This window comes from Megalobrama amblycephala, linkage group LG24, assembly GCF_018812025.1.
Source record: "Megalobrama amblycephala isolate DHTTF-2021 linkage group LG24, ASM1881202v1, whole genome shotgun sequence".
NCBI lineage: Eukaryota > Metazoa > Chordata > Actinopteri > Cypriniformes > Xenocyprididae > Megalobrama > Megalobrama amblycephala.
The window spans coordinates 2,251,441-2,273,742 of record NC_063067.1 but is presented as its reverse complement, the minus strand read 5'-3'; the positions used below and the strand labels follow the sequence as shown (position 1 = coordinate 2,273,742).

Sequence of the window (22,302 nt, the reverse complement as noted above, 5' to 3'; positions counted from 1 at the left end):
GCCTCCTCGTGTCAGAAGCTGCTTGCAGGGTGGGGGCACTGTTACAAATAAGTCTCTCACACCAGATCTCTCGCACCATCAGAGGGAGCCTTCACCTGAGTTTTAACTTCATTTGGACTCAATTTCCTATCAAACCTCATACCTGGGACTGATTACTTTGCACCTTCTGTCAATTACACATCCACTCACTCTCACATAAAAGACACTCTCATCACTCACTTGCACTTCAGTGTGAAGTCTTGATTAGCCCCGGTTGTCATTTCTGAGCATTTACTACTTTTCTACCTGCCTGTGTATTGACTGTTTATCTGGATTCTGATTTCTGCTGCCTGCCTCGACCCCTCGCCTGTTTATCGTTTGTGTTTTGCTTGCTGCCTGCCCTGACTATCTGCCTGATTCCTGGATTTGTTCACTGTTGTTTTCTGCACTGCCCTGAACTACCGTTGTCTAATAAACTGCAGATGGATCAATACCCTTCTGACTCGTCACAGCACCCTTCATTACACACTGACATTACTGACCATTTCAGAGACACTGTTATTATTATTATTATTTGTTTCTGCTTTATTATTTAATGTAACTTTTTCTGTAGTTAATACAAGTGGTTCTTTGAGCCTTAACCTTAGTTTTTGTGTGCATCCCTTGTTTTGATGCTTCCCTTGAGCCATCGTAACAGCATAATGAGAGATTTATAAGCAATTTTTTGTAGGCCTTTTTTGCCCGGGAACTTCACAAGTGTTATAGGGTTTAACACAGCACAAGGGTTAAGAACTCACTATTAGTCATCTTTATTTATATAGCGTTTTTTACAATGTAGATTGTGTCAAAGCAGCTTTACATTGATAACTGGTACATTATTTTGGCTGCACAGCAGATCTTAAAAAATTAGTAAGAATTATTAGTATACAGCCTATTAATATATTACCATGTAGTGACCACAATATATTAACTATAAATAGTTTGCAAATGACTTTATAATACAGTGATAAATGTACACAGAAAGTGTTACCCATAACTTGACATATTTGCAAAAAAAACAAAAAAAAACAAACATAGTGTGCCTCCCTATTGTGCCACAGGTGTGGTCTGTACACAGACAATCTGCATTATTCCTTCACTGGCCTTCTCCCCGCAACAGTTTGTGCATGCGAGCCTGTTTCTTTAATGATTATAGTATATACTGAACATTGAAGCATTGCTGTCCACATTTGCTTCTTTTTTTATTACCATCATCTCTGTCATGTTTTTGCTGTTGTTCATTGTATTCAATAACTGTTATTAAAATTCCTGACAGAAATTTTAACAATAAAATAATTCAAATTGCCTGCTTAAATATTTTGCCATTTCAATTCATTTTGTCTTGGGGTCAGTACAAACACATACACTACACACACTTGAAATCAGATGGATTCATTCATAAATAAATAAACATTTCACTGCTAATGTGTCCACTCTACATCTAGCACACTGAATTTATTTTCTGCTTGTACACTTTTATTTTCCACTTAATGCATCTAAAAATATCCGTAAAGTACATATTGTTGTAATTTTAGACCACAGTGATTGAAGATCACATAGACGAGCATTACAGTCATTTTGAAACATTCAATCTAATTGGTGCAGATCTGTTGTTAAGCATTTTTCGGATTAAGTCTTTGATTTTAGCTGTGGTTAAAACATAAATGATGGGATTTAGCATTGGTGGAAGAGTTAATGAAAGAGTTCCGCCAATGATCTTGGCATTAGGATAATATCCAGTAACAATATTAGATATTATGGGAAGAAAGAATGATCCAACTACCAAAAGGTGAGAAACACAGGTCTTTAGTGCTTTAAAACGTCCTTCCCAAGTTGTAATTTTACATAAAGCAAAAAAAATGCCCACGTATGACAGGACTATAATGAATGGTGGTGCTACAAGGAAAAAAGCTTCAAGGATGTATACCATAATCATATTAATGGTACTGTCATTGCATGGCATATGCATCAATCTTCCATAGTCACAATACCAACTCTCTATCACATTGGATTTACAGAATGAAAGTCTGGTGATCAAAGATGTTGCAGTTATTACAAGAATGGTGTTAATTGCCCATATTACTGAAAACAATATAGCCATGAACTTATTATTCACTATAGTATTATATCTTAGTGGCAAACAGATTGCAATGAAACGATCAAATGCCAGAACAACAAGAGTGTAAGTCTGCACAATAATAAATACGTTCACAAAAAACATGTTTGCCAAACAATCATTATATGAGATGTACCGTGAGTCAAAAAGAAAAAGCTTGATCATGTTAGGGACCAGTGCATTAGTTTCACCAATATCAGCCAAGGCCAAGTTAAACACACCAATGTACATTGGACTGTGCAGGCTCCGGTGAAGAGCTATAATGAGAAGGACCATCAAGTTCCCAATTACAGAAATAAAATATGTGATAAATATGAATATATAGAAATAAGTGCTGTATGGTGCATCTGTAAGCCCAGTGATGAAAAAGTATTCTGGATGAACAATTGAGATATTCTGGGAAAAACTCATGGCAGCTTAGCATTTGTTGTTTTGCACAGGCTGAGAAAATAAATTACTATGAAGAAATAACCAAAATATGGACTTTACTAAACTGTCATCTCACACATTTAATATCTATTTTCAAATGTTGAAAATATATTGTTATTTAAACTTTCTGCATAATATTTGAATCACAAACTTGTCTAAATAATATAAAAGTTTTAGAGCCAGAGCAAACAATGAGTGTCTAAATGCTTGTGAGCTGCTTTGAATTAAATAAGTCCATTATAAATGCTTAAGTCCTTATTCTCTCATGTCGCAAAGATCATTAGACATCTGCGTCATTGAGTCTAAATATATCTACTGATTCGCCTCTTGAGAGCTTTCAGACAATACAATGATGTAATACTTGTACTTGTTGAAGTAAATGTTCTGGCCACAGCTTTAGTTTTGATAAACATTTTTCTTCACTGGCCACCCAATTCCTCTTTGTGTTCTCATTAGTGCACATTATTTTACAGTAACTCAAGGATATATTTAATGTTAAGTCTTTTTGACAGCAACTGCAGAGCAACCTATGTCCATGTGTTGGCCTTAACATCAAGTGTAAATGGTTGAGATCCTCTGGGAAGAGTTCTATTAAATTATACCTTTATAATATACAACAACTATAATAGAAAACAACCTCTAAAATATGCAATATTTATAATTATTGTATCCAAAAAATCAGGGGGTTTCAAACTGAGGTTTAGTGTTCACCACTTGTGGACATTATTTATTGTGAAACACTCTAAATAGTATAATGACAACATAAAATGCAAATCATTGTAGAGGTACAACTTTATTATCCCCAGGGGGCAATTTGTTACACAGCCAGCAGTAAAACCTTACAGTCAACAAATGAAACACACACAGTTGGTACAAATTACAGTATGGCAGCTGGTACAAAATAATTTTTAAATCTATTTGTCCAACAAAAAGGCAGATAATATCTACGAGTAGAAGGAAGCAACTTAAAAACCTTCTGCAAGGGATGGCTAGATCCTCTAATAATTAACTCGGCCTTCCTCCGGCTCCTAGCTTTATACAAATTATTCAAATCATTCAAAGTGGTGCTAACAGCACACAAATGAAAAAGTAATAACAAATTCAATAAAACACAAATACATTTTTTTCATAAAAGTACTTTCCATGTTAAAACCACAAAGCTTCCACAGAAAATATAAGTGCTGGTTGGCTTTTCTTACACACAGCATCCACCTGGGCCACTTTTCATCAATTACAGTACCCAGATATTTAAACTGATGCACAACCTCAACAGCATGATCATTTATAATTACAGGTGAGATGACTGTTGTCACAGACCCGTCAGGCTCATCCATCAGCCAATCACAGCGCACTCCCTCACCAGAGTTCTAACCACACACACCTGATCCTTATCATCACCCAATCACCACCAGATACTTAAGCACACCACTCACCTCAGTTCACTGTCCGGTCTTGTTGATACAAGGACTTACCTTTCCAATGCTTCTGATAATTGTGAATACCCATTCAACTCCAGCGTGCTTCCCAGTCTTTGTGCTGTGCTGTGCTGTGCTGTGCTGTGCTGTGCTGTGCTGTGCTGTGCTGTGCTGTGCTGTGCTGTGCTGTGCTGTCTGTGTCTCTCTGTGTCTCTCTGTGTGTGTGTGTGTGTGTTTGTTTGTTTGTTTGTTTGTTTTTCCCTACCTTCTCTGTGAGTCTATTCCACCACTTTGCTTCCTGGCGTCTACGAGTCATCTACCTCCAAGAGGAAAAGGACCGTATTACCACTTCTGTTTCACCATCTCAAATACCAATTTACCATTACTCACCTGCTCATCTGTATTTACTTGCTGTTTGTGAATAAACGCTGTTATACCTGCAAACCTGTTGTCTCCTACCCTTCTGTCCATGACAGAAGACCGGACCAACACTGAACATCAAACAGAATAAGCTCACCAGATCCATTCCAAGAACTCGTGGATGCCCTCCGTCAAACACACTCCACAAATCCAGCCAGAACTTTACCAGCGCTCACTTCCACAAACACTACCGTCACTCCTTCACCACTGGTATATGCCAGTCCCATGTAGGGTTGGGTATCGGGAACTGGTTCCAATATTCAATGAATCGGGTATTCGATACGATGCGCACATCAACAACTCAGTAGGTATTATTAGTATTATATTTTTGTTTTTATATTTCATTTATTGCCAAACTTTAATATGTGAATATTATCAGAAAACGTAACACATTTAGGCTTTTGTTTGTGCTAAATGGATAAAACAACGGAGCTGTGCACTCAGGTTTATGGCTGCTGTAAATTTTACCTGCCACAAGATGGCACCGTTTGACACTCTTGATGCTTTGGAACTTTTCCCGAAACATTTAGAGAAAAGCTTTAAAGATTTAAGAGACTTCATTTCTCCATCCCTACTCAATAGTTTTAGGCCTTTTTGCAAATGTTTCGAACGAATTTAGCCGTTTTAGAGACCATTTACTCATTTTGAGCCTGTTTTTAAATGCTAACTATCTGTAATGTCACAAAAAGCAACAAAACTAAACAAGCCAATCAGATTTCTTTTCACCCAAATCTCACACTCGCCTGGTTATCTTCCTAAACCAGAATACGGGGGGAGTACTCTGGGTTCGGGCCAAATACCGAGCTCTGTGCCCTTTCCTCGGACAGCACGCCAAATATGCATACTATTTATTTATCTGACTTATTTGCAAGTGTGAACTCGTGAAATATGTCATGAGTGTATAAAGATAGATTTTAATAATCATTTTAAAAATTATGTAAAAAATAAAAACGGCATTATTTAGTGCCCTCTCATGGTAGGCGCCACTGCTCCCTGGAACACACACATGTACCCCCAATTGGGAATCACTGATCTAAACATTTGTAAAATACTCCACACAACCACTAGTTTATGACAGCTTTATTTTTGACACAGTTATTATCGCTTATTTTATATAGTTTTTGCCATGCCTAAAAATATTGCCTACATTTAAAATCATTTAACAAACATTTTAGAAGTAAAAATGATACATGATGCCAGAGATGGGTTCTGTTCGGCGGAACTAATTTCACATGCTACCCAAACATAGGCATGAACACACACACACACACACACACACACACAAATACACAAAGACAAAGACTATTTTGAGTATTACACACAATTTTTTTTTTTTTTTTCTTTCCACAGACATGAATTTTATCCTACCATGATCTAATATCCATACATCCATCTGACATTACCATATTCGAACACACACACACACACACACACACACACACACACACACACACACACACACGTATGCGCGAACTGGCTTAGGTCTTTAGTGACTCTGCTTCAAAAGAATCTTTCTTTCATGTTCTTTGTTTCATCGCAGCTTCCAGACAAAATATTATGACACTGTGTTTTGGGACTTTGGTGTTCTCACATAGAAGCACACAAAACTTTACAAATATAGCTGTTATAGCACAAACACATAAATGCCTCACAGTCTCTTGCTTGCTTGTCATTCATTTTGTGGCAGCAGAATGGTGAAGAAGCTGATTGCCCTCACCTGTCGCTTGTTCCCTTCCTCCCTTTTATTCTCTGCTGTGTCTGCCCCTTGTTGTCAGTAGATTTCATGCTGTTGTTCATGTACTGTTGTCCCTGTGCTGTGTGTCTTTGTGTCTTACCTTCTTCCGCTGCTGTGCTCAGGATGCCTAGACGAGGAGTCCTTCAGCTAGTTGTGTGCCCACTATCCTCAGTCTCATTCCTTGTCCTGTTGGGCATTGCACCTGTGGTGGTCTCCACAGCCTGTGTGCGCAGGTTTCTGTACGGACGGCTCTGGACCAGTTTTCTGTTCGTGTGTGTGTCACTACACACGTTGGATGTTTATTGGATTTTCTGTTGTGCCTAATAAACTGTTGCACGAATCCTCTGCGTTTGAGTTCTCTCTCTTCACATTCCTGACATTGTGTTTGTTTCTTGCTGCATGCTTTCATGTCGTGCTTGTGTTTATGTTTGGTGTGAGCACATGGCTTGAATTAAATCCTCTTTTGCATCTTCTAGTGCACTGGAATGGTTTTATATCTATTTAATGTGTAAACTAGCAAGACAAAACACGTTCAAATGATAACCTTTCACTCTATTGTGGTTAAACTTGCAACTGATCCGCGAATCACGTGTCCCGAACTGTGGGCCTTGGTCTGTACGGATCAACAACGATCCATTTAACCACTACTAGTGAGGATATGACAATGGAGGATGAATCTTGCAGTGAAGGATTATTAGAAGATGTATCAGAAGAAGGAGGCACCACTTATCATGCTACAGACCTTGAAACAACAGATGAGCAGTAATCTTCTGATGATGAGGGGCCAGCTGAGGTTATGGTTACATTTTGGTCGAAAGATGAAACTTTGTCCTGGTCTTTATCCCCACCTGTCTGGGTTCTGTCACTTCTGTCTAGTGTAATTTCTTGGTTTTGTGACAGAGCTCTGACACTCCTATATAGTCTTGTATTTGTGTTTATTTCTTGCTGCATGCTTTCATGTCGTGCTTGTGTTTATGTTTGGTGTGAGCACATGACTTGTCATGTGTTTCTTTGTGCCATGTGCTCTCCTGTCTCCGCAGCCGTCACCACCAGTGTATCCTTGAGCAAGACACTTTTACTCCAGATTAGGATTGTCCCTGTAATAAGAGCACTGTAAGTCACTTTGGATAAAAGCATCTGCCAAATGTACAAATTTAAATTTGATTTTTGTTACAGTCTGGGGCACAAATGCTAATTAAAGCTACTTTTTTTCATAAAGTTAACTTTTTCAAGGTACTACTATAATATAGATACATACATATATTTCATAAAGGGTTAGTTCACCCAAATATATAAATTCAGTCATTATTTACTTGCCTTCACGCTGTTCAATCCCTTCTTTTTTTTCTGAACACAAAATGTGATTTGTCAAGTTTTTCCTGCTAGTTTCTGTTCATCAATGTAGCCTGACTTCAAGAAGCTTCATGACATTGATGCTTTTGAAGCTCCATTGTATGAACAAAAACCAGCAGAACAAACATCCTCAATGTCTTTTGGTCTTTGTCTAGATGTTCTCACTGGCTCTGGGCTCACTGAGGATGAAGAAATCACATCAACATCAGTCCAGATGAGGCAGTAAGGGCAGGTGGAGTGATGGAGGGTCTCATCCATGGCTCTACACCATTTCCAAGATCTGCTGTGGCTCTCTATCCTCAGTGCTCACACCAGTCTGAGGACATTTCAGATATGTATAACATAATACAAAAGCAGTCATTTTAACAGCACAGTGTCATTTGACTTCTGTATTAGAAGTAACAAAATGATCTTACTTTAAATTTTTGTTTTGGGTTTTCCAATTTTTTTTTTTATTTTTTTTTTTTTATTGTTTGTTTTGTTTTTGCCACCATCACCTTTCCTTGCAGGTCCTGCTCCACCACAAAGCTCTGCAGCATAACTCTGTTTAAATTACAATTATTAAAATATAGCTGCGAGCAGCGATGGCGGGCCCAAGCCCGGTGGCACCGCCACCCCGGTGGCTTCAGGGCAACTGTGCACAGCGGGCAATAGGCATTTAAAACGGTTAAACATCAAAGGACTATGTCAAATTCGCTCCACATTTACTGCACTACAAGGTGCTGCTATAGAGCCCCTCCTCCCTGCCCATTTTCAAAGTATTACATGTGCCAAGTTTTAACATTATTCTGATGAATTTTGAAGCAAATCAGGTAAAAATAAGAGGGTGATCTCAATGTATGCTAAAAGTGACACATTTTCTGCTTCCAGTTGGTGGCGCTATTACTTTGAATCACAATAGTCACATCCATGTGATCAGCCTTGTACAACGAAGACTAAGCCGAAGTTTCATCAAAATCAATTAATGTATGCAGAAGTTATAACACTTTGTTTCCCTTTTCTTGCCATAAATTCGTTGCCTCGCCACGGCCAAACCGTTTGAGATATCCAAAATCCGTTTGCAATTAAACAACTTCAATGTGTTAGCAACAAGTTAAAAAAAGTTTGGTGTAAATTGGATAAACCCTGTAGGAGCAGTAGTATAAAATTCATAGCCTGTTTTTTCAAAAAATTAACATTCAAACCAAAATAGCTGACTTCCTGTTGGTCGGAGCTAATGAATGTAAATTAGAAAATTGTAGAAAATCGTGGCGTTATTTGCATACATTAGCACTTAGCCAAGTGTTGCATAATTTAACGTGTTTCTAGCATGTTTGGTACTTCGTGGCATAATGAAATGTGAATCTGGTAGTGAATTACAGTGTAAAGCATGCTATTTCTTGTTGCCAGCAGGTGGCGCTATAGCTAACTGAATATTGTCATATAGATGTCTTTAGGCCAGGACTCTTATCACACATGTGAAGTTTGGAGCAGATCGGATATTGTATGCTTGAGTTACAACAGCTTCATCATTCATGGCGAAACATCAGACTTTGTCAGTCCGCCACAGACACTCCCTTCAGCGAAAACTCAAGATCTTTGATATTTAACATCTCCAAGGCCTTAAGATTAGACTGGCCATATATGATGTGCTTCTGGTTTAATCTCTATGAGGAGTTAATCACAGTGTAAAACATGTCATTTCCTGTTGCCCCCAGGTGGCGCTATGACTGTAACTGAATATTGTCATATAGATGTCTTCAGGCCAGGACTCTAATAAAACATGTGAAGTCTGGGGCAGATCGGACATTGTATGCCCGAGTTACAACAACTTCCTGTTTCATGGCGAAACATCGAACTTTGCCAGGCTGCCACGGACACGCCTTTCAGTGAAAACTCTAGATCTTCGCAATTTAACGTCTCAAAGGCCTTTAGATTAGACTGACCAAATATGATGTTGATCTGATTAAAGCTCTAGGAGGAGTTCATAAAAGTACAACGTCTGGAAATGGCAAAAACTGCACAAATTTTGCAAAGACAATTCAAAATATCTCACTTCTAGTTGGCTTTCAGATTTCACTCCAAGAGACTTTTTTGTAGGTATTGGGCTGTTAGATGTGTGTACCAAATTTCATACCTGTACATGAAACGTAGTGTCAGGGGCACTTCGTTGAAATTTTTTAGGTGGTGCTATCGAGCCATTTTGCCATACTTAATTCTGAAACCCACATCAGACGTAAATTTTCACCACTTCTGACACATCTGCAAAGTTTCATGAGTATTCGAGTATGTTTCGGCCCTCAAAAAAGTGATTCACCTTACATGGCGAAACATCAGACTTTGTCGGTCACCACAGACACGCCCTTCAACAAAAACTCAAGATCTTTGCAATTTAACATTTCAAAGGCCTTAAGATTAGACTGGCCATATATGATGTTGATCTGGTTTGATCTCTATGAGGAGTTAATCACAGTGTAAAACATGTCATTTCCTGTTGCCCCCAGGTGGCGCTATGACTGTTACTGAATATTGTCATATAGATGTCTTCAGGTCAGGACTCTAATAAAACATGTGAAGTTTGGGGCAGATCAGACATTGTATGCCCGAGTTACAACAACTTCCTTTTTCATGGCGAAACATCGAACTTTGCCAGGCCGCCACGGACACACCCTTCAGCGAAAACTCTAGATCTTCGCAATTTAACGTCTCAAAGGCCTTTAGATTAGACTGACCAAATATGATGTTGATCTGATTAAAGCTCTAGGAGGAGTTTGTTAAAGTACAACGTCTGGAAATGGCAAAAACTGCCAAAATTTTGTAGAGAAAATTCAAAATATCTCACTTCCTGTTGGGTTTACAAACTTTGCACCCATGGACTTTTTTGTAGGTATTGGGCTGTTACATCTGTCTACCGAATTTCATAACTGTACGTGAAACATAGCACGAAGGGTGCTTAATTGAAATGTTGTAGGTGGCGCTGTCGAGCCATTTTGCCACCCCTAATTCTGAAACCCATATCAGATGTAAATTTTCACCACTTCTGACGCGTGTGCAAAGTTTCATGAGTTTTTGAGAATGTTTAGGCCCTCAAAAATGCAATTCATTTTGGAGAAGAAGAATAATTGGCTGAGCAATTCCAATAGGGTCCTCACACCATCGGTGCTCGGGCCCTAATAATCCTTAGAAGAACAAGAGGGCCCTGCGCGAATTTTCGCTTGGGCCCTAATTAAACTACAACTTAAGATTTAAATAGACTTTGTATTAATTTCTGTAGTATACTCACTCAAAGCCTTTGATAGCACCATTCCTTCATCACCCTCTCTTCACTGGATAAACACACGTGTGATCATCTGCCCCTGTAACATCTAGACAAGATTCAAGTTTCCTCTGAGATTTATGTGCTCAAATCTACATTTACATATGTTGAGGTAGTTGATGATGTGTTAATTCACTTTTTATTTAATACAAATGTTCTTTATTTTATTAACAGTACTAACAACCAAATAAAATAGATAACTTATTTCTAGTTAATTGCACATTTGTTTATTTACATCTGGGAACTTCTCGACTACTCTTTTATGATTACTGAGGTTTCTGACATACTTATTCACTTGACTACTGCTTTTGTCCTTATATATGTGTATATATATATATATATATATATATATATATATATGTCCGAATCTCGCGAGAATTAATACAACACCCAGGTAATTTTCGCCTACTCTTTTTTGAGTACTAAGGCTTCAGACATACTTATTCGCTCGCCTACTGCTTTTCTCCTACTAAATAGTAAAGAAGTGGGCAGTTTCAGACACAGCTATCCACTCAGTCTCATATAAAAGACACTCACGCTTCAGTGCAAAGTCTTGATTAGCCCCAGTTGTCATTTCTGAGCGTTTACTACCTTTCTGCTTGCCTGTGTATTGTCTTGGACTGTTTATCTGGATTCTGATGTTTAGCATTAGTGTTTTGCTTGCTGCCTACCCTAACTCTCTGCCCAATTCCTGGGCTGCGTTCCACTCCAGTTTTAGACACGCACTCGCAAACTTCCCTACACACTTCCCCTCGGGGGAATCCCTGCCGCCATTTTGAAGTGTGTTCCACTTCGTGAAGTGGACGAGGGAAGTTTACATGGACAGACCCTCGCTCCCTCAATTTTAACAGAGGGAGCGAGTCTACTTCACATGTACACTTCAGGCAGCTCCATAACCTACAATGCAACACGATTATGACGTCACCGCATATCGCGTTTAATTTACCCTACCACAAACAATTCTATGATATATTAATTATTTATTTAAACATTTAAAACACACATATATACATATAGAATGCTGTATTAAACAAATTTGTAAGGGGAAAAAATAAATAATAAATCAGCTCCATTGCGGATTCCAAGTGATCAAGGGCTTAGGACGTTCCAGTTCAGCCCATTGCAAAGGTTCCGCCAGAAGTGGGCACTCGTGCAACGTAAGCAATGACGTACATCCGAGTCAACGAGACCGAGGGAAGTTAGCAAGGGAAGGGCATTTAAAAACCGAACTGGAACGCAGCCCTGGTTCCCTTTCGATACTTCCCTCATACTGCGTATGGGAAAAGCTCCTTTTTCCTCGATGCTGAAGCCTTTTTCAATAGCACAGTGTAACTGCACGGCCATTGGTTCAAACTGGAAAACTTTTTGAACCAATGACGGCGCGGCATAGCTGCGAGAGCCTATGGCGATGCAGCACGCCAAAACAGGCAGGGCTTATGGCAATACGATTTCAGATCTCCCTCCTTCAGTGACGACTTCTCTTCACTGGATCTCCTTGCTAACACCTTCGCCGCATGGAACGAGCTCTCCCGCCGTTGAAGAGGCACTGAAGCGGACTAGCTGAGATCGCCGAACGCCTGCAGCGCCTCGCAGGTGGCCGCCCGCTTCCCGCTGCCGGTGTTATGAAATATTCAGTGTCTGAGATTTTCGGTGACACTGGGCGGAGCTTACATAAATGTTTACAAGTTTCCTGTTTTGAGTTAAAGCGACGTCGAGTTTGTTTGTTTTAGTAGGCTACAACTGTTTTGATCTGATTTTAGTTCGTTTAAGAAGATAACTTGTATAAATGTATCTGTGGTTGCATAATAAAAGTTTCAGTTGTGATTGTGTCATTCCCAAGCGGCAACCTCCCCAGGTTTCTCGTGAAGTCAATACGAGGTAACTTAAACTGCGATTCATCGACTGACCGCTAGGGACAGGCTGCAAAAGGGAACAGAATCTCATTGACCATCATGTTAAAACAGCCAAGTATACAGCAGAAAAAAACATGTTTACACTCTGGTTCAAATTGTGTTTTGGTCTATACTGCTAATTTTGCCTTTCATGACAACTCTGAGGGGGGTGAATTTTTTTATAACTCGACCGTTTAAATTATATTAAGCCTTAAAGTTCTGCATAATTAAGGGCGTGGTCACTTGAGTGACAGGTGGATTGGCGCTGCTGTCTGTGAGCCGTCATGTTACCTCAGCTAATTCCAGCCGCTGAATTTGGCATCTCAGCCGTATTTGTGCCTTTTTTCTGGATTATTTTATACAATATATGGCTTGCTGCATACTTGAGACAGATGTCAGTCTGTGTACATGTGCTCGCATACGGAACACACGTTGTTGGATCATCGTGGCATTGGCTAAAAGTTTTGTTCCTAAGATTTACTACAATACCAGGAGGATATACAACTCCGACAGGACTGCTTGGATATTATAACTAAAACTGCTGCACTATTTTGAAAAATTATACTTTGGACACGTGCTCATTAGTTTGAGAGAACATTTGAGAGTTATACAGATATCTGGTACTGTACGTATAGAGTTTTACATTATAAACGATGCTCAGATTGCATCCTTTCTTGAAGAACGATGATGGAGAGCAAATCATTCCTTAGATATGTAATGCAAACGATGGATAATATATAAAGATTTCGTGGATTTAACGCTTTCATGAACAAAAAGTAGTTTTTTTTATGTTTTGAAATGGACATTTTACCCAAGTGCAACGGATTGGATTCATCTCGCGATCTCTTTTTCATTAAAGGTATGAAGTCCCAGTTGATTTTTTGTGTTATTTGCACACCCCACACACATTAATTAGCCTACTGGTGTTAGAGCATCTAAAGTTATAACGTTATCTTAAAAAATCACCGTAGATTGACAGTAAAACTTTAGTACTTTCTAATGGTATTGTTATCTTTATTAATATTTTAGATAGTATCTAAGATAGATATGCTAGGCGGGCGTGGTTTCAGCAACAAGTCGCATGGGCTCCAACTACATCCCGCCTCTATGCCCATTTTCAGTTATCCGTGAGTGACGTGCGGTCACGTGCAGCTAAGATGGCCGCGGCCTCATTTACGCGTCAAAACTACTGTTCAGAACTCTATGGGTGACGTCACGGACACTACGTCCATATTTTTTTACAGTCTATGGTCATTCCCTATTGCTTTCTCAGATAGCCTGCATAACTTTAACCAGACATAATTTTTAAAACACATTGAGAGTTAGATTTATGTTCCGTTTATGTTTTTGACATGCATTAATTAATGTAAACCTTCTTTATCCTTTTTCTGCAAAACACACAATGCTCTCTATGAATAGAAACATGAGACAATGATATTAGCTTCCCTGCAGCACTTTCACAAGGTTTTATTTTAATTTTTTTCATATTATTAGGAAACATTCTCAATCTTTTTTCCCACAAAATGATGCATTTCATTGACAAAAAAAAATTAATGTGGAAAAAACATGAAGCACTGTGAATGAGGATTCAGTTTCACAGTGTTGATATGAAACTATATGGAACTAAAAGATCAAACCTGCAGTATATTTACTATGAAATGTATTAGTTCTATTCTACAAGCTTTCCATAACAATTACAATTTTATTTATGTTAAATTAGCTGCTAAAATAATAGACCATGTAGTAATTTGCATATCTGTAATATCAAAGATGAAAGTAAATAATGAGAGTAGTTTCACTTTGAATAAAAAAAGAGCAACTGATTCTGTGTTGGTATTTTATTCAGAATACAAAGAAGGTATGCACTCTAAAAGAGACTTTAATAGAAGCTCACAGGAGATAAATCAACAAACGTTTCGGCTCTTCGCCTTCGTCAGTGTAACAGGATCTATTCTGACTGTTTATCATTGCTAGATTTGTGAGTTTCTTGTCATATGTGGCCTGTTATGCGCTTGAGCTGAAGTTTGGACTAATCATTTGTTTTAATCATGATTGTAAACACCTGTGGATTTAGAGTGTATTTTCTATGTAATCATTGAGAGTGAATGAAATTGTTACACTGACGAAGGCGAAGAGCCGAAACGTTTGTTGATTTATCTCCTGTGAGCTTCTATTAAAGTCTCTTTTAGAGTGCATACCTTCTTTGTATTCTTAATTGAAATATAAGTTATTGCACCTCATTAGCTGGGAGAGCGCGGTGAACGCTTTGATTGGTATTTTATTCACAAATGAGAAGAAGTCACGACATATGACATATTTAATTAGCAAAAACACTTGTATTTAAACACACTTTACAAAGGGTCTTGGGATCCCAGACAAATAAAAGTTTGGTCTGCTCTTGTGATACCAGCCTTTGCTACTGACACATTCAATCTGAAATATATAATAAATGACATTACAACAAACATGTATTATTAAAATTTTTAATACACTGTCATATTCAAAACAAAGTGAAAAATAAAAGTGTCTGCTTTATCTGGTGTACAGGGATATTTATTGGCAAAAGTCCTATTTGGGAATGAAAGAATATTGGCTATAGATATTATATTAGTTATCACATGCGTAATTCACTGTGGCCTATTTGGATAATAAATAAACTATATATAAAGTACATTAACATGTTTTCTAGCATGTGTGAAATTTTTGAAACATATTACATATAGAAATTCAAGTCTACCCAGATTAGAAGTGCTTCTGCAAACTAGGAAAGTTTACTGCTGCCTTCACCACAGGAGTTTACAATTAATATTATTATGTTACCATTTGGCAAACTTTCAAAACTATATGCTTAAAAGACTCAAGGTAATACAGAAACAACAAAAATAGGCTACTTAAAACGCTATTGGCTCGTTTAGCGAATCCTAACGACACCTCTGGTGAATCATTGGCTGTGTTCATATCAAACATAGCTAACACATGACACGACATAAAACAATATAACTTATATATAAAATCTTGTGCATCAATAACAGTTAGAATATAAGCTTGACATCGTTTAACGCTGGAACATATGCTAATTACCTTTAATGTAAGCCGAAGAGCGTGCACTAACATTTTCAGTGGCGCTTTAACTCAAAACAGGAAACTCGTGAATATTCATGTAAGCTCCGCCCAGTGTCACGAAAATCTCAGACACCGAATATTTCATAACACCGGCCGCCTTCTCAGCGAGTCTACTGCCGCCATCCGGCGAACAATTTAAAGGTCTATTTCCAGTAGAGCCCTGCACGGGCCACAAATCTTGGCCCTAGCCCGGCCCTGGCCCGAGACGCTCAGGCCTTAGCCCGGCCCGTGTCCGTCAGTTTGTCAGAATTTTCGGCCCAAGCCCGACCGGAGCCCGTTATGTTTTTTTTTGTTGTTTTTTTAAATCCTCTCCATAACGCAGCCTTTGTTGCAACCATTAAAATGTTCAGTTTTGTTTTTAATTGCAAAGTAGTTGTAATCCTTTTCGTTTCTTTATTAAATTAATTTAGAAAAATGTTTGGAGCACTTCTTTGTTTATTCAAAGATTATGTTTTTAAAGTGACGACCGCAGCGGCCGACAGTGAGTTGAGCATGTTTGATCGATTTAGACTCTCAAATCAACACTTGTTCAATAAAAGCCATAGATATAAAACACTAATATAAACATATCACAATGTTAGTTTAAACGTTTATTAGCCCCAGGTAGCCAAAAAGATGTGGGCCAATAATGGCCCAGAACCGGCAAGCCAGAAGAAATAACTCGGCCCAGATGCGGTTGCCGGACTCTTGTGAAACACGGGAATGAATGACGCGCCAGAATCGGCCCGAGTACACTGGCCCGAGTCCGGGTGCCGAAACTGAGCCGACACTGCCGACATAGGGCCACAATCACGCCAGCATAAATTGTACAATTAGCCGATCCCGGCGCGAGTCCGGGTGCCGAAACTGAGCCGACACAGGGCCACAATCACGCCAGCATAAATTGTACAATTAGCCGATCCCGGCGCAAGTCCGGGTGCCGAAACTGAGCCGACACTGCCGGCATAGGGCCACAATCATGCCAGCATAAATTGTACAATTAGCCAGTCCTGGTGCGAGTCTGGGTTCCAAAGGGAAATGTATATGAAATACATAACTACATCTATTTAATTAATAAGAACTACAAAAAAAAAAAAAACATTTTACCAAAGCAATATTAGCTTGTTTGTTAAATTAAGTAGACCTATATGTATGTATAAGTATTAAGACAAGTAGTTCATGTAATTAACTGGTTATCAAAAACTACTAAAATATATGTTTAAAGACTTAAAGAAATTTTATATATATATATATATATATATATATATATATATATATATATATATATATTTCATTTCCAGAAGTTGAACTGCAGAATGGAGGCTTTAAGTGTCACACTTTTGTACTGTAGGTGTAGTGCTTTACAGTGATTGGCTCTAAACTATTTGTGACAGTCACAAATCCTCTTTACACTTTAACTCATATTTTAGATGAGCTCAGACAAACCTGTATGTTACACCCCATGTACACCTGTAACTTCATGTGAAACCCATGTAAAATCATTGAGCAATATACCACAGAAAACAGTACCATGTTCTTCCGCAGGGCCTATAGCCATGTTTTAAAATGAAAACAATTAACTAATTCAAATTGAGCTTTTATTTCATTCCAAATGTGCACTGAAAATTGAGTGTTTAAAACATACAAAAGCAAATATTAAAATTACACATGAAGAAAAAAAACCTCAGATGTATAGGGTGTGTGTTTGTGTTCAAGTGCATGTGTTGTCTCAGTCCTCTGTCTTCTTCAGCAGGCTTCCTGTTTTTGGATTGAAAAAAAAATCAAAGATTAGGGCAGTACAAACACAAGTCTATTTGTTTTTATTTATTTTCTTTCAGCATTTTAGGATTGGATCTGTTATTTTCACATGATGACTGGTCTATGTATAATGGCAGTACTCAAAAATATAAACAAGCAGATACTATGCAGATCAGCAGCATGCCCTCTAGAAGCCATCCAAGACTGAGTTCTTAGGATTACACAATCATTGGTATCTTTGTTGGTCAATTGGGGTTTTAATGGCATGCCCGCCAAGGTGCCTTGGCATGTAACAACGTAAAAACTTATACAAGGACTTTAAAGTTCACTTTGGATAAAAACTTTAAAATTGATTTAGTGTCATCAGTATCTTAGCATTACAGCTATACTGATGCATATAAACAAATAATCATGTTAGAGGGTTGCAAAATTTGGTAGAGTTACTGTGGACTACTTATAAGCACACAAGGCAACTTACTCATTGGTGGGCACATACTGCAGACTGTTGTCGACAGATGTCGGCGCTGACAGATGCTCAGGGGCTCCAGTGCATCATCAAGCCCCCCCGTTTTAGCTCCGCCCAAAAAATCCTGAAAAAAATATAAAATGCTCTAACTTCACAATTCAGTACTACATAGTTCAGTCTTTGTAATGTTTCAGCAATACATTTTTAACATTTATAATGTGTTTAGAAACAATTCTCAGACTTGACTTTACAGGGACTTTAAGGCTTTTTAAGACCTGAATTTTAAAATTGTAATTTCACAATATTATTTTTTGTAATCAAAATAAATGCAGCAGTGGTGAGCATAAAAGCTTTCTTTCAAATACATTACAAATCTGATCCTAAACTTTTGAATGTTAGTGTATGTTTGAGGTATCACTTACCAGTCACATGGTTCACAATGTCTAAAGATGTTCAACTGCACATCAGCATGGAAAAATCTGGGAACATAAAACAATTTGTCACAGAGCCAACAATATTTAGTAAACAATGGCATGCACATTATAAATAAACTATAGCAGAGTTGAAATGCAGAAAAGAAAAATAATAATATACAGAATATACACACAAAGAAATCTTAAGATAACAGAATTTACATTTTTAGGTTTAATGTTAACCTTACTTATTCAGTAATGCTCATACAATGTCACTTATGTTTGGACGTCAAAGCCATTTTACCATGAAAGATCAAACAAGTTTGAGATGTTTGGAAATGTTTACCATGACATATCAAAACGTGTTTTAAATAGTTTCAGCCCATTTACACTCTCCATGTTCGTGACGTCACCGATTAACGGTACAGTGCATACTTTTAGTTAAATTAATTAGCTTACCAGCAAAACCTTTACAAACCTATCAAAATCTCTCATCTACACATAAGATATATGATTAAAAGCCCAAACTTAAACGAGTTCACGTCTATAAGTTAGTTAACCTCTTATAGTTAATGTTAGCCTAACGGTTGAGATGCTAACGAACTTTTTCGAAGACACTAAACCATTTATATAAAGTAAATATTCAACGGAAGCCAGTCATTTACATTAAAGAAAGTGTCAGGAATATTTTTATGTACTATTTGTGTAATTATAGGGACTAAATTTACCTGAAAGTAGTGAAAACAACAGTGAGAGATGGGGTTCGCTGCTTGTCAGTTGAGAGGTGCCGCGACGTTTCCATGGTAACTTTCTCCGCTCCAGTTCAAATGCGACTCGAATGATCACGCGCACGCACATTAAAACACGTAAAAGTCACGCAGCATTGATTTGAAACATTATGTTACATGATACTGATTATGGAGTGAATTAATTGATAATTTTGGTTGCCGTCCCTACAAAACATTGTTAAATGGGACAGTTACTGATTGTATGATTATGAATTAAATAATTACCAAATTCATTTAATTTTAATATATTAAACAAAGCAAAAAAGAGAATGTGGCAAAATGTTAGGTCTAAAAACTATATATTGACTTTGGTGATTTCTTCATTCTTTTTTGTTTGTATGTTTTGATTGTTTAATCCATTTAAAATTAATTTTAAATCTGAATTTGGTAATTATTTAATTATATAAAATTAAAATACTAATGCAATAAAATAACTAACATTAACAGGGAGAGGCCAGAGTATAATATATATTTTTAAAACAATAAATAAGTTGTAATTATATATTATGTTATATTAAAATATATTGCATTTAAGTAATTTCATGACAAATGCAGATCAGTTTGCTATATAGTTAAAAGATGACCCACTTTGAAAAGTTCTTAGACCCCATGTCCCAGTCCCTGATCTATTTCGACCTCACTCAGACCGTCACCACGGTCTTACCTGAATGACGCCATTCTTCCGCCTATCCTCGAGACCTAATATCAACAATGTCAGGTGACTGACCTTAGGGGTTGACTATATAACATCCGGATGAACCAACCACTTCCTCTTGCCTTTCTCGCCTCATCTGAGACCGAAGCGGTAAAATTTGAGCTTAATTATAGGAGAGATTACAGTTCCAATCCGTCACGTTTTCGTGCAGGTGCTTCACGTCCCTGAGGATTGCGGTGGATTTCTCCTCATTTATATATCTCGGCGCGTCGTTGGAACATACGTCGGTGAGTGTTTCTTTTGTTTGTATTCAGGTGTTTTTTTGTTGGGTCGGCTGTTCGCAGCTGACAAGTGTTTTTCCATCCTATCTACTGCGTGTGCGCACGTAGAATGGTGGATTTATAATTTTCTCTTAGAGCTCTGTTCGCAGAGTTATTTTGTAAGATGATTATGAAGAGTGATTCGTCACAATCTATATATTAATGGTACATTGTTAATTGTATTTTTCAACTAAGACCAAGTAGATTATTCTAAAGAATTACAGTTTAAAAAGGGGTTTTCTGTCAATCCAAGTGTTCTGTTCGCAGACTTTAAGGATGATTAATGAATTGTGATTCGTCACAACCTTTATGTTAATGGCATTTTCACTTATGGTAAACTAAATGCCAGATTGTTTATTTTTTAAATCTTGCAGTTTAATTTCAATTGATTAAAATACTGTGATTCGTTACAGTTAAATTTGTTTATTTAATTATTATTTTCCCCTTACCATAGACTGTTATTTATACGAGTGACTTGAACTCTGGATTGTCATGAGTCACTCAAAATGTCGCTTTTGCCAAACTGGTTTACACCCACGTGATGGGCACCGGGAATGCCCCTCCTGTTTGAGTATGCAGCATTTATTAGATGATATTGAAAACCCTTGTGCAGCTGCATTGGAGCTATCTTTGCAGGAAAGAAAACAGAGAGCCAGACATTCAACTGGTGGTAGCAAAGAAGTGATTCCTAGCACTTCCCCTCATAAACGCAAGAGGCCTGATGATTTCACTAAGTCCTCATGTCCTGGCATACCTCAGGATAAACGGGAAAGGGCCACAGTAGTACAAGAGCCCGAAGGTGACACTCAATTACAAATTTTGGCAGCATTGCGTGACTTAGCTGGTAAGCTTGAAACACGTAATCCTCCAGTAAACGCACAACCATCGGTACTCCCTGTTGCACCTCCTCCTGGAGATGAGTTAACATCAAATCAGGAAAGGAGGGATGATTCTATGGATGCCGTATCACTACATGCAAATAATTCTCTCTATGGTAGTGAAGAGAATGCTGAAGAAAATGAGGAAGAGGAATTTAGATCTGATGTTTCAGAAGGGTATCCACATTCTGACATTATTTCTAGCATTTTAAGTGCAGCAAGGATCCTGGGCCTTGATACTCAGGAAGAAGCTACAGCTCCTGCTCCGACACAAGGTGTATGGACGAGCATTTCCCGTACACAGCCTCCTGCATCTATTCCTGTGGCTGATGATTATTCACAGATGCTAAGGAAAGCCTGGAATAATCCAAAAGCTGCACCTCAGTTTAATGCGGGTTGTAGGCAGTTTGTTAAAATAAATTATCCCTCTGAGAGTGGTATGGGGAACATGCCATCAGTGGAGCGAGAGATCGCAGCCTTAACCACTTTGGGACCTGATAAGGTTACAGACAACCCTCGTTGTCCTGGTAAGGAGTGTCAGAAGACTGATCGGTTAATGTGCCAAGCGTATAATGCAGCTACCCGGGCAGCCCGATCAGGAAATGCTTTGGCAATAGTTTTGGCTGCTTTGAGGAAACTTGTCAATACAGAGGAGCGTGATGTCATGAATTTGATTGACACAGCACTCATCACACACTCACAGCTTACGAGAGATATTGGAGCATCTATGTCTTCAGCAATTTTAGCTCGAAGACAGATTTGGTTAGCCCAAACATCTTTGCCTGAGACTATTAGGAAGGAACTGACTAATATGCCAGTGGTTCCAGGACGGATATTTCACAATGATTCCCAGTCTTTACTGGATACTGCTGAGCAGGCAAGACGCAGAAGAGAAACAGTTCAGCAAACTTTTGGTGGACCTGCCAGATATGGCCATAGAGCTGGTCATTCCTTTCAGCCCCTACCATTTCCTCGTTCGGAACCTTGGGGGTATGACAAAAGACGAACTAGAGGATACCAGTTCCATGATCGAGGCACCAGACAGTTTTACCAAAATCCCCAAACTGACCAGCCTCACACTCCAGTCAGGGGAGGACCTCTTAAAAGGCGTACTACCAGGGGTTCTAAACCCCGGGGAGGCCATGCATAGCGGTCTAGGAGTCGCCGGGGAATGCTCCCAACTATGCCTGGACAGTTGGGAAAAAGTGACATCAGATCCTTGGGTTATAGATACCATCAAGACAGGGTA

General features: G+C 38.3%; 1 protein-coding gene across 1 annotated transcript; it reads right to left on the bottom strand.

Annotated features, from left to right (window-relative positions):
• Positions 1–772: 772 nt before the first annotated feature.
• LOC125260314 (olfactory receptor 1500-like) lies at positions 773–2,810 on the bottom strand. The gene has a single exon (XM_048178634.1). The coding sequence runs from the start codon at positions 2,543–2,545 to the stop codon at positions 1,592–1,594; it is 954 nt and encodes a 317-aa protein (XP_048034591.1). The 5' UTR covers positions 2,546–2,810; the 3' UTR covers positions 773–1,591.
• Between the last annotated feature and the right edge of the window lie 19,492 nt (positions 2,811–22,302).